At 38.8% G+C, this 24,661-nt stretch overlaps 1 protein-coding gene and 2 long non-coding RNA genes across 4 annotated transcripts; all 3 read left to right on the top strand.

Annotated features, from left to right (window-relative positions):
- Window positions 1–13,562: 13,562 nt before the first annotated feature.
- On the top strand, window positions 13,563–16,111 carry LOC133864888 (uncharacterized). Its single transcript, XR_009899575.1, has 2 exons — window positions 13,563–14,117; window positions 15,697–16,111. It is a non-coding gene; the product is annotated as an uncharacterized LOC133864888 (long non-coding RNA).
- A 680-nt stretch (window positions 16,112–16,791) lies between these two features.
- Window positions 16,792–17,782, top strand: LOC133864862 (cucumber peeling cupredoxin-like). Its single transcript, XM_062301291.1, has 2 exons — window positions 16,792–17,011; window positions 17,160–17,782. The coding sequence occupies exons 1-2, from the start codon at window positions 16,834–16,836 to the stop codon at window positions 17,618–17,620; spliced, it is 639 nt and encodes a 212-aa protein (XP_062157275.1). The 5' UTR covers window positions 16,792–16,833; the 3' UTR covers window positions 17,621–17,782.
- Window positions 17,783–19,262: 1,480 nt separating this feature from the next.
- Window positions 19,263–21,564, top strand: LOC133864247 (uncharacterized). 2 transcript variants are annotated; one of them, XR_009899472.1, is made up of 3 exons: window positions 19,277–19,727; window positions 20,816–20,847; window positions 21,347–21,564. It is a non-coding gene; the product is annotated as an uncharacterized LOC133864247 (long non-coding RNA). The 2 variants fall into 2 exon arrangements; XR_009899471.1 differs by lacking the exon at window positions 21,347–21,564 and having other exon boundaries at window positions 19,263–19,727; window positions 20,816–21,153.
- Window positions 21,565–24,661: the final 3,097 nt, after the last annotated feature.

Below are 24,661 nucleotides of genomic sequence, written 5' to 3'. Positions count from 1 at the left end.
TCTAACTAGTGTAAATCAAGGGGCCCAAATATACAATATTTGGCACTCATCAAGAAGATATGAAGGAGTCCACCCCCTAGGTTTTCTCTCTGTGGAACCCCACGAGGTGAGTGTTTTAGTCTCCTGCCGATTAACCCGACTGAGAGTTTTAATCTATTTGATTTCCTTTGCTTGGCTGAACCATCATTTGAACTTCGACTTGTTCATGATGGTGGACTCTATTGAAACACTATGGAAAGATGACTCTAACGGAAGGGGAGAAGGTGGGCATCACCATCTCCGAAGATGGGCATCACCATCTCCGAAGATGAAACTTCTGATTTGCGTTTGAAGAGTGGGAGATGTCTCATTGGGCGCCTTATGTCCGATCGACGAATCCCAAAAGAAGCATTTTGGATAGTGTTGCCTTCAAAGAAATTCACGACAACTTGTGGCTTATTGAATTCTCAAATGAGAATGACAAAAATAGGGTCAAGGAAGGACGTTTGTAGCTATTCACCGTCCTTGTTCTAAAGGAGGTGGAGGATAGTATTCCCCCAACACAGATGGATTTTACCCAGTCTCTATTTTGGGTACAAGTTCATAATATGCCCGTCATCTGCATGAACTGTGAGGTGGGGCAAAGGATTAGGGCAACTATGGGGATGGTGGAGGAGGTAGACATCACCAGAGATGGGGTTGGATGGGGACGTTGCTTCTAGCTTTGGGTCAACATTGATATGACAAAACCAATCGACAGGGGCCGAGCCCTTCACTTGAACGGGAAATCCATTTGGGTGACATTCAAGTATGAAAAACTGCCACAATTTTATTATGCATGCGGTCAAATTTATCATGCGAGTACCAGTTGCAAAGGCAGCACAGGGTTCCGGCTTAATGAGGAGGTTCCAGCAAAACAATAGGGAGTTTGGTTATGGGCTGATGATCTCCGGTACCAAAAGGGTGGACCACCAACATCCAGTTTGGTACAAACAGAGTTCTCACAAGACGAAGATGCTAAAACAAATTCTGGCCAAAGCACAGGGGTCGGCCGGAACGTCCACTTGACCGGCGATACAATAAGGAAATCCTTGATCCTACAATCACGGACCTTCCCAAATCAATTACAAAGGAAGGGAAATTGACACCGGTTACAACCTTGGAGGAGTTATTAAGGAAGCTGTTAGGAGAGCCAACAGAATCATATCTGCCAAATTCTATGGATTTCAATGTGTACGGTAATTATTCCGCTACTGAAAACAAGGGGATATCCAAAAAAAAGTCAGAATGCGAGGTGGCAGCCGATACTAGGTTTTTAGTGCTCTAGATTTTAAGACATAAAATATAACGACTTAAAATAGAAATTTAAGACCTAATAATAAGACAAAAGAATATATGAATATTTATAAGAATAAATATTCATTATTAGTTGATATGAATATTTATAGGATTGAATAATCATTTATATTTGAGCCACAGTTATAGTTCTAACTGATTAAATAAACCAATTGGACCTTAAAATTATAGGAGATTAGAAATAGGATAACATGCGAGGGCGATCGATCCCCATAAATGAGCGATCGATCGACCTGGCAAACGACCCCCACGAGCCGACGCTTGATCGACACAGCGCTTGATTGCCAATTCCTTCTAATCAATCGCCATAGTTCTGTAGAAACAAAATTACACAGGTTAGTTTCCTTAAGTTAGAAATTAACTATTAGTTATCAGATATTATTGCTTGTGATGACTCACTGGACAGCTTGCTACCCACGTTGAAGCCTCTCAGCCCCTGATCTATTTTTGAGTAATCTCACCCATTCAAGGTTTCTATAAATAAGAGATGCAGCCCTTTGGTTTCACGCATCTCCTCTTCTCTCAATTCTTTCTGTTTCCCTCTCTGTTCTAGCAAGCAGAAACTCCCCAGCACTTTCTCTTGCTCTTTCTTTCTCTCTTTTAGATTACAGCTGCATAACCAAACTCTCAAACTCCCTGTCTTTATCTCAAATAGCAAGCCCTCTCCCTCTCTTGTGTTCTCTCGACAACAAGGGAGTTCTAGCAAATCATTTCCTCTCAAAACCAAAGCAAAGCTGTAGAAAATTCTTCAAAAGAATATTTTGTCTCTCCTTCAACAGTATGGGTTTTAGTTCATTTATTTCTTAAAAAGAAGAAACAAAGCAACTTGATCTTTCTTGCTCACACCCTTTGTTCTTTCACAGCCCAGCAATACGTTTAACCCACTTAATAGGAAGGAGCCGAAACTCCTCTCTGTCTCACTATCTCAGTAGAACATAAAATGAAAAAGAAAAGATCCTTTTCTCTCTTGGCCGGCCCCAGTAGATACACTTGGGATCCTCTTAAAAATATCCTAATCTTTATTTAAGTGATATTTTTGGTAAGTTGCTTGAGCCTTGATTTATATGATCTATATGTTATTCGATTATTTAATGTTTTAATATGGTGTTTAAACAAGATTTTTAAAGTGGTGTATTTGATTTATAAAACACGTCGTTATAATGCCCGAGTAAAAATGGGATATCTTACAAAAGCGTTGTTACGCTACCCAAAATTATAAAATATGTTTTTAGGCATTAGATATATTAATGTCGTTATTCTGTCCAATAAAATTATAAAGATATATATGAATATTTGTGCCGTTCATTTATTTTTAAAGTACTATGCCCACTAGTTATGTTAATGGGATCACCATGTCTGTTTTATACACATAACTATTATAACGGTTATGGCATCCGCTTTATTTGATAACAAAATGTACATAGCTATTGTAATTTTATATTCTATATAAAATATACACAAAGTTGTTATGATGCCTATTTTGCTTAAATGGTATTTAAAGCATTAATTAATAAATGTCGTAATAATGCACACATGAAATATGCGGTAATATAATTGACCTATTTTATTTGTCGTGATAATATTCAAGCGATAATAGGAAATTATATTTAGAAGTCATTGGTGGTAAAAGAGTTTAAATAAGTTTTAGTAAATTATGATGATTCATTGTTGCATGTAAATAACTATGCAGTCATCATTTTTGTGGGATCTCTCTTTGAAGTAGAAAACTGTAAGTATTAAAATACTTATTGAGAATGATATTGGATTTCATAATATGGTAATTTATGCTTTACTTAATCATATGCATATTTATTTAAAAGTATGCAAGTAAGTATTTCTAAAATACTTACTGAGAGTGATACTGGTTTTCAAAATATTGTGATTTATGCTTTATTTAATTATATGCGATTTGTTTGAAACATTGCATATTTTACTATTATGAGTTATGAATATATTAGTAAGATCGACCGAAGGTTTAACTCCCAAGGCAAAGACTGGGGGTTAGAGGCCCACGGCACCAATGAATGTTAAGACCGGAGAGGGTTAAAGGCATACGGCATTTATAAATGATAAGATCGTATTATGAGTTAGAGTCTCACGACATCTATAAATAAGATGGTGCATATGAATCTGTCAATTCATCATATTGTTGCATTATGTATTGTTAAATAAATCAGTATTTCATTATATTATTAAACGCAGTAGACTCACTTGATTACAGTATGGTATTGTGGTGATAACCACAATCACATATATGTTTATGCAGGACAGGAGAAAGGTCAAGACGATTAGGAGCTTTATACCGAACCTGATATTTATGAATGAGACTTTTAAGTATTTATTTAATATGTAATATTGTATATGTTAGTTTGTACTAGGTTAAAACAATGGTTACGTATTATTAGTGCCGCATGTGACACATATGTTAATGCTTTGTGTGTATTTATTATGTAAGAACATGTTGGTCATATTTATTTATAATGAGGTATTTCAGTAAGCTCTGATGTGTTATATTCCCAAGTCTTTGAGAAAAAATATATTTCGCTGCCAAATTTCAACAAGGTCTACGATTCCCATCAAGGGAATGATTAAAACGGTCGGTCTGGAAGAATATGATGATGGGTCGGATACAATGTCTGCCACTAACCAAAATGAAACTAGGAATGATTAATGGCCTTGATAGCCTAGAAGATTTGGAATCGGAGGAATAGACTAATTTTTGGGGGGATTGTTCTGCCCCCCAACTATTTGGTGAAAAGTACCTGAGAATCCTTGGAAGAATTCAGGAAAACCCCAAGCCCAAAGTGAGCCATTTCAACCCGACCCTTCGCTCCAGGCTACCCAATGGTCTAAGCCTCCCCCCGGTTGGGTAAAGCTAAATTGGGACGCAGTGGTGGATCGGCAGAACAGAATGATAGGTGTGGGCCTTGTCACCTGGGGTCACACCGGCTAGGTACGAGGCTCCAAATGCATCTTCCTTCTGTATGTTGCTGATCCAGTCCCGACGATCATGACAGAGGGCGATGCTCAGAAAATAGTCTCAGCCCTACGGAAGACGGAGAACAAACCCATTACATACGGGAGTATAATTGATGATGCCAGAGATCTATAAAAGTCATTCCAAGCTTTGACAATGACTCAAGTATGGCGGGAAGGTAATCATGCAGCTCACCAACTGGCAAGAATGGCTGTCTCTCAGCACCTATTTCAAACTTTGGTGGAATCTTATCCTTAGTTTATTTCTTAAACTATTCGTACTGAACAATGTATTTCCAGCTGATCTATAATATCATAAGCATTTTTCAAAAAGAAATATCAGGAAGTCTTTTTTGCACTCCTCATTCTTTTCCTTTCATATTAGATCCATTATCATATCCTTGTCCTCGTATATCATTAATATCCAGTTCAAGATTTTTAATTACATTGATAATTTCATTAACAACACATTTTCCAGTAGTATAATCAACTTTTACAAATTTTATAAGATGTTCATCTATTTTGATCGGATTTGTTGAAATATCAACACATCTTAATATGAGAGACATTTGTTCTTGATGACTTGCATCAAGGGTTCAATCAAGCATAATTGAAAAACATTTTGCATCTTTAATTTTTGTAATAATATTATTTTTAATTGCATTTGCTAACAAATGTATCAATTCATTTTGTATATTATGTCCAAGATAATGATTATAAATTTCACCATCTTTAATACGCCGAATATGTTCTTGCATTACTGGATCAAATTTTAGTATCATTTCAATTAGACTTAAAAAATTTCCATTATTTTCTTGGTAAATCTTTTCATTTTTTCCTCTAAATGCCAAATTATTTTTACCAAGATTCTATCCTACCACAATGATTCTCAAGAGAAAGTCATATTCTTCTCCCTGGTTTTCTCTTTTCGGAAAAGGGTTGAAGCTTTTCTTCATCTAGCCCCCACTGGGTCTAGAGTTTTAATCAGAATATCCCGTTTCTTTGTCTTTGAGTGTTCTCTTATCACTCGACTTCTTGTTGTTGGGATCCTGTTCCCTTTTCGTGTCTCTTTGTTTTTGCCAGTGTTTGTTTTTTTTTCTCTTCTATGGATGTTCTATCGTCCATATGGGGTAAATTCACCCTATTAGAGAGGGAAGATGTTGAAGTGCAAATAGGTGAGAGTAGTGTTGATCCTTTATCCAATAGAGGTCAATCCTGTTTAGTTGGAAAATTGTTATCTGATTGTGTGGTGCCCAAGAAGTTTATCAGGGTTCATATGCTGTGTGCATGGAAGATCCAGGGGTCGGTTTCTTTCAAGGTTTTGAGGGAAAACCTCTTTTTGTTCAAGTTTGAACATGAGTGGGATAAAATCCACCTTTTGGAAGGAAGGCCATGGTTGTTTGATGGCAACTTGGTTGCAATTGCGGAGTTTGATGGATTTACACCCCTTTCTCAGATGGAGTTTGAGAAGGCTGCTTTTTGGGTACGAATGTATAACCTACCTTTAGTCTGCATGGGTGAGGCTATAGGGTATCAAATCGGATCCACGATGGGAGTGGTGGAAGAAGTGGAAGTTAAGGATGGGGATGCAGCATGGGGGGAAATACCTCCGAGTCCGTATTGTCATCGACCTCTCTAAACCCCTAGATAGGGGACGCAAGGTCAATATCAAGAATAAATCCACATGGGTAGCTTTTAAGTACGAGACGGTCCCTAACTTTTAATACCAATGTGGTGTGGTTCGCCATGGGAGGAATGGCTGTGAAGTCCAAGGCAATGGTGACATGCAAGAGGACTCCCCTTTTGGTCCTTGGCTAAAGGTTCTCCCTGTTTACTGGAAAAGGCGAGGTGATGACGAGTTTAGGGGGACTTGGTGTGTTGGTCCAGATCAACATAAGTGGCGAGCTCGGAATGCAAGGAAATCCATGGCGGAATGAGGTGCAATGCCTGGCGATGGAGCAGGCTCATGCAGCCCAAACCCTAAGTCTCCTTTGCATGAGAAGCAGAATCCATATATGGAATGTCCTAACTTTTCGGAAACGGACACTCAGGGGCTTGAATCACGGAGACAGAAGGGCAGCGAAGGTTTTGTGACCTCTATACAAAACTCTAAGCCGTTACGTTGACTTTCATCTGATAACGGTTTTGGGGAGAATTATGTCGATGCGGATTTGGTGGAAAGTGATGGTGAATACTCAAAACTTGTTTTGGAAAGAGTCATTACGTACTAAGGAGGGGGTCGATCCTGTCTTGCAGAAACTAAGTCAGATGATTCAAAAAAAACTCCAGCTGGCGGGATGCAAGAGGTGGATGCAGATAAACAACATGCAGGTGGTTTTCCCTCACGTTATGTGGGGAGCTGGGATGCAAAGTTAGGCCAGATGAGGCGGCAAAACATAGGGGATGGGCTGCATGAGGTCCAGTTGGACTGGGATCCTAAGGCCACGACCTATTTTCCAAAAGTTTTTTCTAGAAGCTATCCTTTGCAGAACTTGTGTCCACCAGGTTTCTCACTAAACCATATCCTGAACAGTGCAAAAGGATGAGGACCACTTCGCTTTTATGCAAGAGTCTTCTTCTGAAGCTCCCAGAATCTTCACGCGGGGTGCCACTCAATCTCGTCATGGTAGGGTCATCCTCAATCGTGGTAGAAGGGGGCTCGTAGTGGACATGTTCTTGTCCAATTGGAAGAGGCAGCGGCAGCAAGCCTTCACAACTCCCTGGGACAAAATGCTTGGAAAAGGAAGATAGTTGAGGGTAGCAAGCTTCGGTGGGCAAAAAAAGGACCGGAAGAATGAGTTCTCACATACATCTAGTCGGGGAACTTCGAGGGTGGCTATGGAACAGCCTCGTCGAGCATTATGATAGCCCTCAGTTGGAACTACCAGGGGCTTGGGAACCCCTGGACAGTTCGGTCCCTTCGCGGTGTGGTGAAGAACAAGCAGCCTACTTTGGTTTTCCTCACGGAAACCAAAGTGACTTTGAATAAGGTACGGTTTTTGCCCTCAAAACTTGGTTTGGAAAATATGTTCGTTGTGGATTGTCAGGGAAAAAGTGGAGGACTGGTTCTCCTCTGGAAGTCATCTATTTGTGTTCATATTCAGAATTACAGTGCCATCATATTAATGTTGTAGTAAAAAATTCTCCTGTGGTGTCCCCTTGGAAATTTTTAGGGTTCTACGGGCATCTTGATGTTACTAAATGACCGCAAACTTGGGCTTTGCTTAGACATTTGGTTTCTTTGATCCCAGTTCCCTATCTCTGCCTAAGGGATTTTAATGAGATTCTGTCGTTAGGGAAAAAATCCAGTTGCACTTACCGTCCAAGAAGTCAGATGGAAGCATTTCAAAGAGCCCTGGATGATCGTAATTTACTGGACCTGGGTTATTCGGGACCAAAATTTACATGATGTAATGATTGTATGGGATCGGGTATTACTAGGGAACGGTTGGATCGAGCTGTTGCTAACTATGAATGGTGTTAGAGCTTTGATGTTGTCAATGTTGAGGTTCTGCCTCGAGATTGCTCAAAACACCACCTTTTCCTTGTCTCTTTTTGCCACCATAAGAAAACAGTTTGGCAAGGCAGAAGACAGTTTCGATACGAAGCCAACTGGGAAAAACGAAAGAATTATGGAGCGATGATCAAACAGGTCTGGCGGGTACGTGAGTCCCCTGAAGCAGCATGGACGAAAATGAGAAACAATCTCAAGGGGTGTCAAAGGATGCTGTAGCGATGGGTCAGGAAATGAAGGAATCTGGAGGACCAAATTAAGATAAAAGAGTTGGAACTTCAGGGCCTTCAGATGCAGGAACACGATTTTGATGTGGAGAAAGAGATTCAAGTAAAAGCCGATATTCATTCCTTCCTTGAACAAGAGGAGGTGAAGTGGAAGCAGCGTGCAAAAGGAAAATTGGATGAAGTTTGGACCAAATTTTTTCATGCCAATGCAAATCAAAAAAACAGCCGTCATCGCATTGATAATATCCTAGACCAGGAGGGGAGGGAATGTTCCTATTAAGAGGAGATTGAAGGGGCCTTCATCAATTATTTTCAATCTTTGTTCAAGGCAGGGGACAATCTGAAGGCAGATACCAGTATGGGTGCTATTCAAAGAAAGGTCACGCAGGCTATGAACTCTAAATTGTTGGCAGAATTCGTTGTGGAAGACATTGGCACAGCTTTAGCTCAAATGGCTGCCCTCAAGGCTCCGGGACCTGATGGATTCACTGCAAGCTTATACCAACAGAATTGGGCCACCATTCATAAGGAGGTTTGCAATGCTATTTTATATTTTTTTCAACAAGGGTATCCGGGATCCTAAGATTAATATGAATAATATTGTTTTGATTCCTAAGCACACTTCCCCTAATAGTGTCACAGATTTTAGGCCTATTAGTTTATGTAATGTCATCTATAAACTTATTTCTAAAGTATTGGCTAATTGGCTCAATGAAGTGTTGCCAAGAATTATTTCACCTTCGTAAAGTGCTTTTATCCCCTGGCGATTGATCACTGATAATGTCATAGTTGCTTTTGAGACTATGCATACTATGCAGACCCGGATGTGGAGCAAGGTTGGGTACATGGGGCTGAAGCTCGATATGAGCAAAGCCAACGACTGGGTGGAATGGGCCTTTTTGGAAGTTGTTATGAGGAGATTAGGCTTTGATGATTGATGGATACACCTGGTGATGGTTTGTGTCCGAACTGTTTCATATTCAGTGGTGGTCAATGGCTATCCGGTGGGCAGCTTTCAACCTTTTAGGGGGATTCGACACGGGGACCCAATCTCCCCCTACCTTTTTTTTGATTTGTGCTTAAGCCCTTAGCTCCTTGATCACTCATGCAGTTGATTCGGGAGTTATCATTGGGGATCCTACTTCCCCAAGGGGTCCTAGGCTCAGTCACCTGTTTTTTGCCAATGATAGTTTGCTTTTTTGCAAAGCAAACTCGGTTGAATGGAGATGGTTAATGAGGATTCTAGGAGTCTATGAAGTTGGGTCGGGACAACAATTGAATCTCCAAAAGACATCCATTTTTTTCAGCCGCAACACAAGTGCAGCCAAAAAATTGGAGATTCTGAACTTATCGGGTTTTACAGAAGTTCAATGAATAGACAATTATTTTGGTTTGCCCTCTTACATCGGCAAATCCAAAGTACAGTCTTTCAACAGCATCAAAGAACGGGTCCAGCAGCATCTAAATAATTGGAAAGCCAAATTCCACTCACAGACTGGAATCGAAGTCTTACTCAAGGTTGTTGTGGAAGCAATTCCAACATACAGTATGAGTGTCTTTCTACTTCCTGTTTCTTTGTGTAGAGAGTTGCAGGGTATAATGCAGCGTTTCTAGTGGGGGCATATGGCTAAGGAGACTAATGTACACTAGATAAGTTGGGAGAAGATGTGAAGGTCAAAAGTCATAGGGGGCTCGGGTTTCGGGACCTAATTATGTTCAATAAAGCCCTACTAACCAAGCAAGGGTGGAGGTTGTTACAGAACCAGAATTCCCTTACTAATAAGATTCTCAAAGCCAAGTATTTCCAACAGGGTTCTTTTTTGTCTGCTAAGTTAGGGTCTCGTCCTTCCTTTGTGTGGAGAAGTTTACTGTCGGCCAGAGACTTATTACAAGAACAAGAAGGTTTGATGTGGAGAGTAGGAGATGGGACAAGTATTCAAATATGGAAGGATAGGTGGCTGCCTACACTTACTTCTTATTCCGTGCAATCCCTGCCTAGGGTGATACCTGATGACTCTACAGTGTCTATGCTTATTGATCCCGATCTGCAGGGTTGGAGTTCCAATCTTATCCATTCTATTTTCAATAGAGAAGAAGGTGAGGTTATTGTAGCTGTTCCCTTGAGCCCCACCTTTCCTCTGGATCGGCTTGCATGGAATGGCACATCAAATGGGATCTTCTCTGTCCAAAGTGCCTATCACATGGGAATGGAAATTCAAGAGTGCAGTCAAGGAAGAACATCCCAGGAAGGTAGTGGTCATAGAGTTTAGTCCTTCATCTGGAGTCTAGAGGTCCCAAATCCAGCCAAGCTTTTTATGTGGCGTGCATGCAATGACTTACTCCCCACAAGGAGTAATCTGGCCTGACGGAAAATTGTGGAAGACAGTGTTTGCCCTTGCTATTTGAGAGATGTAGAATCGGGTCTGCATGCAATATGAAGTTGTCCAGCTGCTCAAGATGTTTGGGGAGGAGGTTCGGTGCTATTTCAAAAATGTGAGTTTATGGGAGACAGTTTCTTGCAGGTGGTGGATTACTGCATGGACTAGTTCACAAAGGAAGATATGGGGCTCATGACTGTTATTTCTCGTCGTATATGGTTGAGAAGGAATAAATTCATCTTTGAGAATAATTTTACTCATCCTCAAGTGGTTTATAAGGAAGCCATGGATTCACTTGTTGAGTTTCGCAAGTACAATTCAAAGGAGGAGGAGAGTGTGAATAGCAATGAGGTGTCCCTTATCCATAGACCGACAATAGGATGGAAACCACCACCTATTGGTGTTGTTAAGGTCATTTGGGATGCATCATTGAACGTAAGGGAGCATTACATAGGCATTGGGATAGTGGCCAGGGATCATTATGGGAATGTTTTGGGTGCACGGGCAGTCACAAAAATTGCAGTGTGTGCACCTAAAGTTGCTGAAGCTATGGCAGCCCTTGAAGCAGTGATGTTTTGTAAGGAAGTAGGCTTTTTTTAAGTGCTCCTAGAAGGGGATGCTAAGCAAGTAGTAATTGAAGTAAATGCTGCAGGCCCAAATCTGTCAGCAGCTGGGCAATTTGTTACAGGGATTCAAGAAGAATTACAAGGCTTAAGGCATGCTACAATGGTTTATGTGGGTAGAGAGTCTAATAATGTAGCCCATGTTTTATTCAAGGAGGCCTCTTCCAAGGTAATAGATATGGTATGGCTGGAAGATATACCTAGCTTTATATTGCAAGATGTACTTAGGGACCGTTTGTGTCCCTAGATCCTTTTTTGGGATCAATTTTTCTCTCAATGAAAGAATTTCCACGTTGTTCAAAAAAAAAAATCTCAATAATACTATTTTTCAATGATCTTTCTCTTTGTTCATTTGTTCTTGGACATTTTTATCAATTGTTTAATTTTTTGATAATCACATTTCTAAATCAACCCAAGAATTCATGTTAGTAATATGTTCATTGGTCGTTTCATGACTTTTAAGCTTAGCACTAAGATTTTTCCAGTCATATTAGTTCATTCATTAGCTAGTTGACTTATACTTTGAATTAAACAACTAACAACAAAAACAAAACATTTTATCTAAATCTTTTGAATAGACTAGCAATTTTCTATCATGCTTCTCCCCATTTGATAATTTTCGTATATAAAATGTACTAGAAAAATGTCTAGAGTTCTCAACTTTAGGAAAATTTATATGGTTGTCTCTTATTGAACCATTTTCTATTAATAAATCTCTTGATTTTGCATCAATATAGTTCCACTGATCTGAATCATAAATATTTGTAACAATAGAATCAAATACATCATTAATGTTTTTATTTTCTTCTAAATTTTCCTAACTTCTTAATCAATAATTGGTGTATTACATATTTGAACATCATTATCATTATTTATACTATCATCTTTTTGTTGTATTATTTCATTATCTTCTAACTCTTTTTTATGAATTTCTTTTTCATTTATGTCTTTTGAACTAAATTATCATTTATATTGTGTTTATTGCTAAAAATTTAGAGCTCCTTTTTGAGATTCCATTAATAGCATTTGAAAAACACATGCTTTAAGAACACATGTCACTTTATTAGACTGGTTTATGTCTGAATAGAACACATGCGTTGTGTATATATTGAAGCAACGCATGTAAGAGAGAAAAAAAAAACCCCCATATCTTATGCAATGACATTAATGCATTTCTTAATACTTTTTTATTATAATTTGAGGTCTTAATTAAAGAATATTGACGGTAATTAAGGCCTTAATGTTTCTTAATTGGGGGCCTTAGGAGGCCGCCTAATATGCATAAGGCTCCAACCAGCCCTAAGTGTAGATCACTAGTAATACCATATATTATTATCATAATGCATCACCAAGCTTTTCTACATTAATTGATATCCTGATAAGGACCATTTTACATAATGTTGCATGTGATTTTTAAATTTTTTATAAAGTACTACTCACCACTTGATGACATTTTTCCTGTGTATTTTACTCATTAAGTTGATGATCTTGGATGCCCTTGCTAGGATAGTCGTTGAGGAGTTGGATCTTGGGTTGTTGAATTACTTGTGATTCGACCATTCCGATGATTTTAGTGATAAGTTCATAGGGAGTTTGTGGGTGTGGTACAATGTGTTTTGTCGCACCAACCATTGACGACTTAGTTATCCTTTTTATTTTGATGTTCCCATGACTGCTAGATTTGGGTTTTAATATTTTAATATTTGACTTAGTAATCGGCCTTTGACCGAAATAATCGATGATTTTTCTATGTTAAGTTATGTTATGATACTTTATTTTTTGCTCTGTTTATTATGTGATGTGGTGTAGAAATAACTCTTGTAATATATGTGATGTGGTGTAGAAAGATTGGCAAATTCTGACTTGGGCAGTAGGTGACAAATGCTGACGGATCCACTTTCTTTTTTTCTTCTACTTCTTCTTTTATTTTTTATTTTTTATTTTTTTTTAAAAAAAAAAGGGGCCAACAATAGGCCAAAAAAAAAAAAAAAAAAAAAGAGGTCAACTATGGACAATGAACAAAAAAGAAGAAAAAATTGATGATTCCACTTAGGTTGTATTCGGTAGGCGCTATGGCCAAGAAGAAGAAGAAGAAGAAGAAAAAAAAAAAGAAAAAGATGAGCTCAATGAGGCAGGTATCGGTAGGCCCTGTGTGCCAAAAACCGACTAGGAGCCGACTAAAGGCCAAGTAAAAAACATGAGCGCACTTGGGCGGTTATCAAGTCGACTTACTTGAAACTAACACACGTGTAGCGTGTGAGTTGGCCCAATTGGGCGGTTAAAGGATTGGCTGATTTGAATCCGCCTCAAGCAAGGCTGACTGAGGCCAAGTATTAAAAATGGGCCGACTGCGAGCCAAGAACCAAAAAGGGCCGATTGTGGGCCTAACTGAAAACAAAATGAGTGAGCCCCACTTGGACTATTATCAAGTTAGCACACCGAACCAGACTTGTGCAGGGCGCGCATGACGTGATCAGCTCTTTTTTTTTTTTTTTTCCTTCTTTCTTCTTTTTTTTTTTTCTTTCTTTTTTGGAACCCGTTAGATGGGTTCCATTCTTGTGCATGCAGGAGCACTCTAAGCTTGTGAGCTTGGCTGAAGGATATGATCTAGTGTGGGTCAGTATATCAATACATCAAAAAGAGAGTAGGACCTCAAGACTGTGATCCAGTGCGGGAGGACCGTGGAGCTGCGGGCTGTGATCAAGTGTGACGCACGTGGAAAGAAATCCTAGGGTGCGATCTGGGCAGTTGGATGACGCTTGGCTGAACGGGCAGACGGTGAGCTGGATCTGGGTTCGGTGCGGCTGGAGGCGGCGACTGTCAGGCCAAAGCCGGTGCTGAGCAACTGGCCGTGAGCAGCGGCGGCGTAGAAGCCGGAGAACGGCGACGGGATGGAAGGCATGCTGGCCGTGGACTGATCGGCATGGATTGGATGGCTTGGCCAAGCTCACAAGCTTAGCGTGCTCCGTGGTGGTGGCCGGTGGCTCGGGTGCGAGTGGTGCAATGGTGCAAGGCTGGATCTGTTGGCTTCCGGTGTGGGCTCCTTGCAATCGGTGGCCGATGGGTGCTTTTCTCTCTCTCTCTTTTTTTTTTTCACAAAAGAATTAACCCAGAAATAGATTGGGGTTGAAAACAGACAAACACTGGAATCCACAGGAAAAACTGTGAAAAACTGCATGCATAGGAAAAATAAAATAAAAGAAAACACCGGAGTCTAACAAAAAGTGGTTTCCGATACGGTGTTTAAATTTTTGTATAAATCTAAAATAGAATAAAACTAAAAGTAAGAGAGAGAAAAGAGATAGAATTTATGTGGGTCGATGTTCACAAGAAAAGCCAAAATGATTATATTGTGCTTAGGGATGTAATCGAGTCGAGCTGAGTCGAGTTTAAAGATTTCAAGATTGGCTCGTTTATGAGTCGAGCTTAAATAGTCGAACTCGAATTCGAGCCAAGCTATAAATTGCATGTTTAAGCTTGGTTCATTTAAAACTCGAGCGAACTCAAGCTCAAGTTCAAGTTCGTTGAAAATGACATTCGAGCCAAGCCAGGTTACTCGATAAGCTCGGCTCAACTAAAGCTCGAAGTAGACTATTAAATTTTTCAATGAGTGATCAAAGCAGAATTCAAGCCCAAGTTTATGAACACCCTCTATGCATTTATTAATAATATAAATATATAATATGTAACTATATAAGGCATATTATAAAAAATAGTACATAACTATAATTTATAAGTAACAAATTAACAATATGTTATTATATATAACTAGATAGTATAAATTATGGTATATGTATAATGTGAACAAATAGTAAGTTTAATATATTCTGTGTGTGTGTGTGCGCGCACGCGCCCGCGCGCGTGCTAACTATTTAATATTGTTATATACTAATTAATAACTTAATATGTTAATTTAACATACTAAATATTGTTATCAAAGTATTATAATTAATATGTAATACTACATATTATACTATATTTACTATTTTTACTAATATATATACGTGAAAGATATGAACGAGCTAACAAGTCGGGCAAGCGATCCGTCGATCTTTAAACGAGCTGAGCTTGCGAGCCCCTATCGAGTTTTGTCAAGCGAGTCTGGTATGTATCACTTATTAATCGAGTGGGTTTCTATAGTAATGATCGAGTTTCTACAGTATCGAACTCGAGTTTGGATCGGGCTTAACCAACCAGGTATCAAACGAATTGTCGAACGGACTGGTTTATTTACATCCCTAATTGTGCTCAATAATTTGATTGTTTACGATACATAAGTCTCTAATTATAGTTGAATAAGTCGACCTATACAAGTAAACCTAAATTGACTTAGAAAAGAAAACACAAATCAACCTAAACTAAGAAATATAAATCAATAATATTATATTCAGAATATATTCTAACAAGTATTTTGGGTTGAAAAACGTACGTAAAAGTGTCTAATTTAACACGCGGTGGTAGTATAGGGTCCCGGATGTCACTTTTTAAAGTTTAGATATGTAAATAAAAATGTGGTGGTAATGCAGGAGGGTAAAGTATATTTTTTCTAGAAAAATAGAGTTATTTGTCTGCATATATATATATACTCTACGTAAGAGGAGAAATGGCACTAAGCTGAATAGATGATAATGATTTATAAGCAGGTTGTCCCACATTGGCCAAGGAGCGAAAGATGGATGAGTTTACAAGCACCGTACCACGGGTCCTCTTCTAATGGTTCTGTAATTGCATGCATGGATGAGTTATCTTTGGAGGTCTTTCTTATAAACCATTTCTCATAATTAGCACTAGTATCAATTTTCCCCTTTACCCAATTCCCTTGCTATTGCATAGGGACAATAAGAAAAGAAAGTTCTTAGAATGTCTGAATTACACTCCTTCGCAATTGGGCTAATTTAATTACATGCAACAAGATAGAAGACGAAATGATGTGGAAAGCTTCCAATTGCTGGAACTCTGGACGCTGTCGCTGTTGGAAATTTAAATCATGATCATTCCAATATTGGAGGGTGAGAATTGAGAAAAGTTCAAAAGGCCCCAAATTTCAAGGGCTGATCATGTTTTTTTTTTTTTTTCCTGGCTCATGTTTTTCCGAGTCTTGTTTTGGAATTAATATCGATCTGTTTACTCGTTGCGTACAAACACGTAAATCAAGTCACAACTAATCATGTGCTCAAAGTCAATTAATTGGAAGATATAAAACTTCCTCGTAGCTTCTTGGTGTGTGTTAATTTGGTATAAACTTTAACCCAAGAAGCATGGAAAAGTACAGAGAAAGGAAAATTTAAAGAGAAATGAAGGGAAAAAAAAAATATATATTAATAATAATTGTAGTGGTTAATCTAAAAATAGTAAATGAGTGCAATTATATCCCTCTCTAACCAGCTTCGTATTAACTAATTAACTAGATGATTATGATTTCAACTAATCCATATTCACAGGAATATATATTACTGAATATTGGCCAATTATAGTTATTTTCATAGGCCAAGTCCATTAATAAAGGGAAAGTCAAGCCATATTGAAAAGTAGAAAGTCCACCTCCATTGTACAAAATGGACCGGCAGCCACGCTTCGTCGTAGCATCTAAACGGTGCCTGGTCGCGCCTTCGGTTCACCGTCAAGGACGACGCGTCTAATTAATTGGTTCTAGAGGAGCTGTTGCTCATCATTTTTGCCTGATCACTCTATATATATTCTGTGTGGAAACCTTCACATTGTCATCAAAGGCATATATACAATACAACACGCAGAGGCATACAATTACTAAAATTGAGAGAATGGACAAGTTCATCATCAGTGTTGTGATTGTTTTGTCTGCAATGCTTTTACAATGCTCGGAAGCACAAACAGTGCATGTGGTGGGAGATGGCATGGGTTGGACTGTTCCACAAGCTGGTGCTGCGGCATATCAGACTTGGGCTAACAACAACAAGTTCCTGGTTGGTGATATTTTAAGTAAGATTTCTCTCTCCCTCTTTTCCTTCTATATATTAAGAAAATCATCATTAATTATATATCCTCGATCCTCATTCATATATATATATATATATGCTGATATGCATGTATTAATTTGATGTTAACATATATAACTCCTGTCTTTCAGCGTTCAACTTCGCCACAGGGGAGCACGACGTCCTCCAAGTACCAAAAGAATCCTTCGACTCCTGCAGCTCAGCCAATCCTATTGGTGACACCATCACCACTGGCCCTGTTAACATTACTCTTTCTAACGCTGGCAACCACTACTACATCTGCACCGTCGGGCAGCACTGCCAGTTTGGCCAGAAGTTAGCCATTACCGTCTCCGGCTCTCCTACGCCCACTACCTCACCCTCCCCTCAAACTATTCCTCCCTCCCCTCAAACTACTACTCCTACCACGCCTTCTCCCTCCTCAGGGACCCCTGCTCCTTGCACTCCAACTCCTACTTCGTCCCCCGCTGCATCTCCCAAGGCCGGTGGACCCACTGGTCAGACGCCGACCCCGCCCGACTCTTCATCATCTGGTGTCTTTGCTAGTTTCTTCGTCTCCTTGTTGCCCATTGCCGCGGCTTTCCTTTTCTAAAGAATTAAGAACGCTACTCGAGAGATTTTATACATTTTGGGTAATGCCATATATAGGGGTTTTTTTTTTTTTTGTTGGTCGAATTTACTTCTGTACCAAGACTGTGATGTATTATTTTATTTGAGCATATGATCAATAAAGGGATTCCAACTTCTTCTTCTCTTTATTTTTTTTTTTTTCATTTTCTTTTTATATATATATAACGAATAAGAATTTTATATGCATGTCCACATACAGATAAATTCCGAATGCTTGAATAGTGGAAATCAAACTAAGAAAGGAAAAGAGTGTTTATATATCACAACAGGAAAAATGGTCTTTAGCGACGACTATTTTTTTGTTTTTTTTCATGGACAAATACAAAGGCAGAGAAAAGGCGAGGTGTTATGATTACTAATTTGATTTAGTACACAAAGAACGGAGAAAAATGGAAATACTTCCCATATTGAGATGGGAGACAACCCATCAAATTAAGTTGCATGTGAAAACATTGGCATTATGGTGGATCTTGTAGACTATCCAAGAAGAAATCTTACTAATCAATCGGTGAGCATCTCTAATAATTTATTAGGATATATCTACCACCATTAAGAATCAAGTTAGCCCGCCCCTGATAACTGAGGGGGCCCATATGAGCCCAATATGAACCCTAGTAAACCGGACGCACTGTCACATTCCCCTTCGCAACACCGTTTGAACGCCTTAGCAAATAGTACGTTCTGCATATCCTCTGGAACGTTCCGTTCAAACAAATAAACTCTCGTTTGAACGCCAACTCATTTTCTAAGTGTTTTAACTTAACTACTAGATTATTAAGTGGCCTAATTATTTCTGGGTGTTACATAAACTGCCCAGATCTTCGACTTTCCTGGTTTATCGCATGATCGCTTCAAATTCTCACACCAAGTGAATGTGCGACCCTTTTGCTTGATGAAGACAATCTTCACCTCCATACGATTTGGAACCTCTTTATAATCAAATATTCATTCCACTTCGTGCAACCAATCAATCCTTCGGCTTGCCCAGTTCCAGAAAATTCTGGAAGCTCAACTCTGAAGCATAAGTCTCCATATCACCCATCCCAACCACATTATTCCCGACCCAGAACAAGCTTGTGATATGAGTTCGACAATAGTGCCAAAAAATACTAATGACAGTAGTGTAGAGTCAACTTGCAGTAGAGTTACGCTAACAAATGTAGATGAGAGTTGCATTTTTAAGTAGAAGACAAGGTATTCCTGAGAATATCACCTATGAAGGGGGTGATCAAGTTTGAAAAGGATTGGAATTTCATCATTCGATGCGTAGGACCCGTCGATGTAAAGACCAAGAAAATAAATAAGGAGTTTAACAATTAATAAATGGTGTTTATAAATAGATGGGATTAATAATTAGATTCTAAGTGATATTGATATTGTTTAAATTAAATAAGTCGAGGATGAATAATAGAAATAGAATAATAAAGGATCCTAGGGAACAATTAAATATAGGATTGAATATTGATTGATAAAAGATAGAACAAAAATTAGATGGGGGCAAAATTACAATTTTGAAAATATAGTGGGTAGGATTGGGTAAGACCAAGGTTTGGTCTTATCCACAGCCACGTGTGTGGCTGTGGATTATTTGGGAGAAAGATTTCAAGCCCCACGCATCAGCCCCCTTCGTTTCTTTCTTCATTTCTCTTCTATTCTTTCTTCTTCCTTGTTCTTCTATTCGAACGAGGTAGAGACATTGAGAGTGAGAGAGACTGAGAGATGATGAGAGAGTGAGTTGAGAGCTGAGAGATGAAACCGAGAGATTGAGGGAGATCGGAGGAAGGAGAGACCCGATCGTGGAGGACCCGACCAGTGGGTCGACGGCGGCGGTTCCAGTGGTGATTCCGGCGAAGCAAAGCCGAAATCCGACGGCTTGAAGGCCGATTCCTGGCGGGCCATGTGTTTTCTGGCCAAACCTCGAAGACCCATGACCCATAACCGTGCTACCCGTAACCCGAGAGGACCCGAACCCCCATCTTCGGTGGCTGGTCCTTCATGCACGATTTTCCGGTGACTTTTCCGGCGGCCTAGGATGCTGTTCTGGTGGTTTTTAAACTCAAAAGCTATAGGTATTTCCTAGAGATTTTTACAGGAGTTATATCTAATTGTTGGTTTATTATTGAATAAGAAAATAGGAATTGAATGTTTTGTTTTGGTGATTTTAGAACATCCTGGTTACTGATTTTAGGTTGAGATAATTGTTGTGGTTTGATCTTGGCCGGTTGACTGTGTAGACGTGTGGGTTGTGTGTTGGCAGTGGCCATTTGGGTGTTGGTGTTCTTGATCGGCCAGTGTGTGGTGTGTGTGTGGAGATGGAGTATGGGATTTTTATGTGTGATGTGTGCTGGCCGTGTAGTGTTTTGAGCAGTGTTTTAGATTGATGTTGGTTGATTGAAGCTATATGTTGATTTTGGTTTGTGATGATTTTGGAAGCTAGAATTATTTTAGATTGGTATGTGTTAAGTGTAATGACCTTGGGTTGAGTATTGAGACCAAATCTATGATGTTAGCCATGAGGTGTTGTTGGCCTTGATTGGGTATTTGAATATTTGTCTCTGTGATGTTCACTGTACGGGTATACTAGTTGTGTGTGTATTGTGATGTGGTAGCCATATTTTTGGGCCAGGTGTTTATGTTGGTCGAAAGCTTGGAGAAGATTTTATGGTTTAATGTTAAGGTTCATTTTTGTGGGTTCGGTTATGTAGATCTTTAGATATGAAATTCTGTAATTTTAGGTATTGGCTGAAAGGTTAAAGGGCTATGCTTTTGGGAATTAAAATAAGAAATGTAAAGCATATTTACTAGGTTGAGTGTTATTTCCTTTTGGAGTCTTTGGATTTTGGTTAAGTTGTGTTTTAAGAGCTTGGTGTTTTAATTGAAAGGGTATTGAGTTTGGTCGGAAGTTTAGGTTTTTGTTGAACCCATTGGTTGTAGGTCTTCTATTTTTGGGGTGTTGTCATTATGGCCAAGCATAGCTATTTGGGAGTAATTGTGGTATTCTTTCAGTAAACAAGGTTGGATATTATGGATAATGAATTCTATAATGATAATTATTATAATGATCTTTAAAAGATAATGATATCTAATTATATAAATAGAATTAGGATTTGTGATTGACGATATTAACACTTTGTGTATATGTATATATTTATTGCAGATGATGAGTTGAGAGATTGTACAAAAAGGACTGTGAGTATTTCTTACTCACTGAGGATGATACGTGTGGTTTAGTCTTTAATGACTAGTGATCTCTGCTTTATTTGATTGTATGCTATTTGATGTTTGACATTTATTATGTGTAACATGTTTTGGTTGGTTATGTATATGATGTTGTTGGCATGATTATATGATGGTGTGATGTGAGTCTGTTAATAAAAAGACTGAGGTTTATGTACCAAGGCATCAAATTATTGATAAGACTGACGGATGAACCAAAGGTTGAAGGATAAATAGAGAAAAACAGTTATAGAGGTAAAGCCCAGTATTAGCGAAGAAGATAGCGCTAATGATATGTTAACAAGAGATATGGTTTTGAGTATGTGAATAGTTAATGTAAAGGGATAAGCATAATTGTAGGTGGAAATGATTGTGTATGTGAATATATATGTCATCATTTGAGTGCATCGTATATGGTTATATAAATCAGTGTGTCACTATGGTTGAGGACCGTTGACTCACTCGACTACAGCATGAGATTGTGGTGTTAACCACAATCGCATGCGAGTTTTGCAGGAACGAAGATAGGAGCTGCTAGGTTGATTAAGGACGAGACCTTTAGTTTGTAAATTTTATATACAATGATTCCGTAATGTTCGTGCCGCATGTGGTACGCTTATTATTATTTAAATGTATTTTATTATATTAGATCAAATGGTTATTATTTTATATATTGAGTTTACTCAGTCAGCTCTGATGTATTATTGTAAAAGAAAGATATATTCCGTTGTTAATTTATACTCTGATGACGTTGTTGTGGATGTCGTAAAGATACGTGAAAACCGAAATTTTCACTTACGTTTTTTTTTTAAAAACGGGTCGTTACAGTCGAGATCACCAAAAGAGAAGGCCCAGTGGCATATCAAATTGTCTTGTCGTCGAATCTAGCAGGGATGCACGATATATTCCATATATTGATGCTAGGGAAATACATTGCCAACCCGGACCACGTCATGTGTATATCTTTTAAGGTCCACATGACGTTAGGGTACTTCCCTGTAGATTCAAGAGGTTTGTCCTATAAGGAAGTACCCTAACGTCATGTAGACCTTAAAGGGTAGGTGTTGCGCATGAAAAGGATTCAGATAGTGGCAGAACTATGGAGTTAAGGAAGCCTTTTGGAAGGCAAAGCAAGGCTTGTAGAGAGGATACCAACATACAGTTATTTGAATAAACATATGATCAGGGCCAAGATACCCACAAACCCCGACTACGAATGGAACTCTCTTTTCTTCAAGTGGATGAGGTTATGGGTTGAGTACGATGATGATTGGTATAGCATGGCTAACATTGACTACGAAGTCCTAGACGATCTACCTGACAACCGTCCACACTTTTATGCGGATGCAGGCCTAGAACAGCTGGAAGATTAATCCTTGGACATATTTTTCCAGATGCACGAAGACGATGGAGTTGTGATATGAATGCTAAAAAATGGATTGATGATGAGTTATTCTTACTTCCCCTTTCTATGGATTTTGAGATTTGAAATTTTGAAGACGAAATTTTTTTAAGGGGAAGAAATTAAATACCCCGATCTAAATTAGGGTTAAGAAATCCTTAATTATGACTTAAAATTTAATAAGGAGTAAGATTTTGCATGAAAAATAGGAAAAATGGGCATAATTCGATACTTGGACCATTTTTGGGCCTGAGTGATTGATCACCAACATGAGGCGATCGATCAGCCTAAGATGATCGATCACCCCAATAGTAGTGATCAATCTGTGTCAACTAGTCTGCGATTTGAATATGTCCAAGACTTGCAAATGCGATGGTTAGGCTCTTAAACACCCTTAGGCCAACCCTTGCAACCATTTTGTTGGCTAGGATTCCCAAAGTGCTAAGCACAAAGAGAGAGAGAGAGAGAGAGAGAGAGAGAGAGAGAGTAGAAGAGGTGACTTTGTGGTGTTTTTTGGGAGGTCAAGGTCCCATTTTGTCTTTCCCATAGTTGGTTGTCTGTGAATAAATTTTGTTTTTAAGTGTTTTAAGCATGGTTTGAAAAGAACGGTTTAAGCTTTTTATTGAAAAAACTTCAATTTAGGTTGATTGTTGTTTTAATATAACTTAATAATTTTTAACTCGAGTGTAGGCTCTATGAGAGGTGGGTAAGGATTGTCCATCGAAGCTTTTGAATGGTTGTTAATCGAATTGTCCATCAAAACTTTTTGGATTTGATGCAGATATAAAGGTTACGGATTTAGGTGTTTAAAGGAGTTATGAGAGTTAAAGGGGTGATCTTTTTAAGTCTTAAGGCCTTTAGAAGCCTCTCCAGAGATAAGAATGAGTTTTATCGGAGGTTTAAAATGATGAATAATGTCCTAATCAATCATTGTTCATCAGGAACAAGCAACGAATAGTGCTGATCAATCACTACTCGAGCAGTGATTGATTGATGCTCAGTGGCCGATCATCCTAATAGGGGCGATTTGTTATTAAAATAGAATTCTACAACAGCGAAAAGACATTGGCATGATTCACAAGCACATATCCAATGAAACTCTTAAAATTATCTTTGTTGTAGCTTATCTTAGAGTAGTCGTAGTTTAATTAAATAAGTGAAAAATAGATGACTTCTAATTTAACCGTGTGGGTGTGCAACATGTAACAAAATAATGTAAATGCGGAATTTAAATAACACAATTATTTTGTTAACGAAGTGAAAACTCAATTAAGAGAAAACCCACTCCGTGGCAGTCAAACCTGAGAAATCCACTATCAGAAGACAAAGTTAGTACATAAATAGTAACACTCACATACCCGATGCAGCGATCGTATCTAGTACTCTGACATGTAACCCAACGTGAACGCCTTTCAACCAAGTCTCCTACTTGAAGGGCTCTTCTATGGATTCCTTTACTGTAAGGCTCCTCCCTAAGATAGACTTCAATTGACGAGCAGAGGAACAACACAACTGCAACGGCTTGAGAGCAAGCGGATCAGCACAACATCTCTTAAAATATAATCTCTAAGCACTAAAGAATTCAATACCAAATTTTGTAAATAATGCATGCCTAGGTGCCTCTATTTATAGGTTGTAGAAGACCTAAATCGACTCTAATTCAGTTTTCTCTAGGCGGCAAGCTGAGGTTGTCCGGACGGTGAATTGTGCAACCGACTTTCCATAAAGCGTTGAAATTCTTTCCAGAATAAGGCTACATTCGGACGGTGTTGCCCTAGAATCCGAACTGTTGCACTTCAGCTGCACACAATTTTCATAATAAGGACTGGCGTCCGAACAGTGTTGCCTTGACGTCCGGATGGTTGTTATTCTTCTTCACGTTTTGCCTTATCAAGGATATCGTTTAGACAGTTGCAGCTGTCTTCCCATATCTGTGTCTTCGAAGGAAATCCTTTTACTTGTCAAACACTGACTGGTGTCCAGACGATATTGCCATGTCATTCAAACGGATGCACTTGAACGTTGGATTCTTTTGGAACTCTGAAGACCGTCCGGATGTGTTGCTGAGACGTCCGGACGGATATAAGCTTGAACAGTAGACACTGATGGGCGTCCGGACACATGACTAGGCCATCCAGACGGAAGCTTGGGATCCAATTTTTCTAACTTGGAAACTGCACAGAATCTTCTTTGAACTTTGAGAAGCACATTTCTAAAACGAAGACTCTGAATATAAACGATATCCTTGATCAAATGGCAACATTACATAAAAGTGATTTTGTTTACCAGAATGCAGCCAATCAAAAACTAACAATAAGGATAGTTATAGTTATCCTTCTCAATTAGAGTGTTTTAGTTATTTGTAGCACTATGGTGCAAAAATAA

Source organism: Alnus glutinosa, chromosome 3 (genome assembly GCF_958979055.1).
Source record: "Alnus glutinosa chromosome 3, dhAlnGlut1.1, whole genome shotgun sequence".
Lineage (NCBI taxonomy): Eukaryota > Viridiplantae > Streptophyta > Magnoliopsida > Fagales > Betulaceae > Alnus > Alnus glutinosa.
This window is presented reverse-complemented; position numbering and strand designations above follow the sequence as displayed.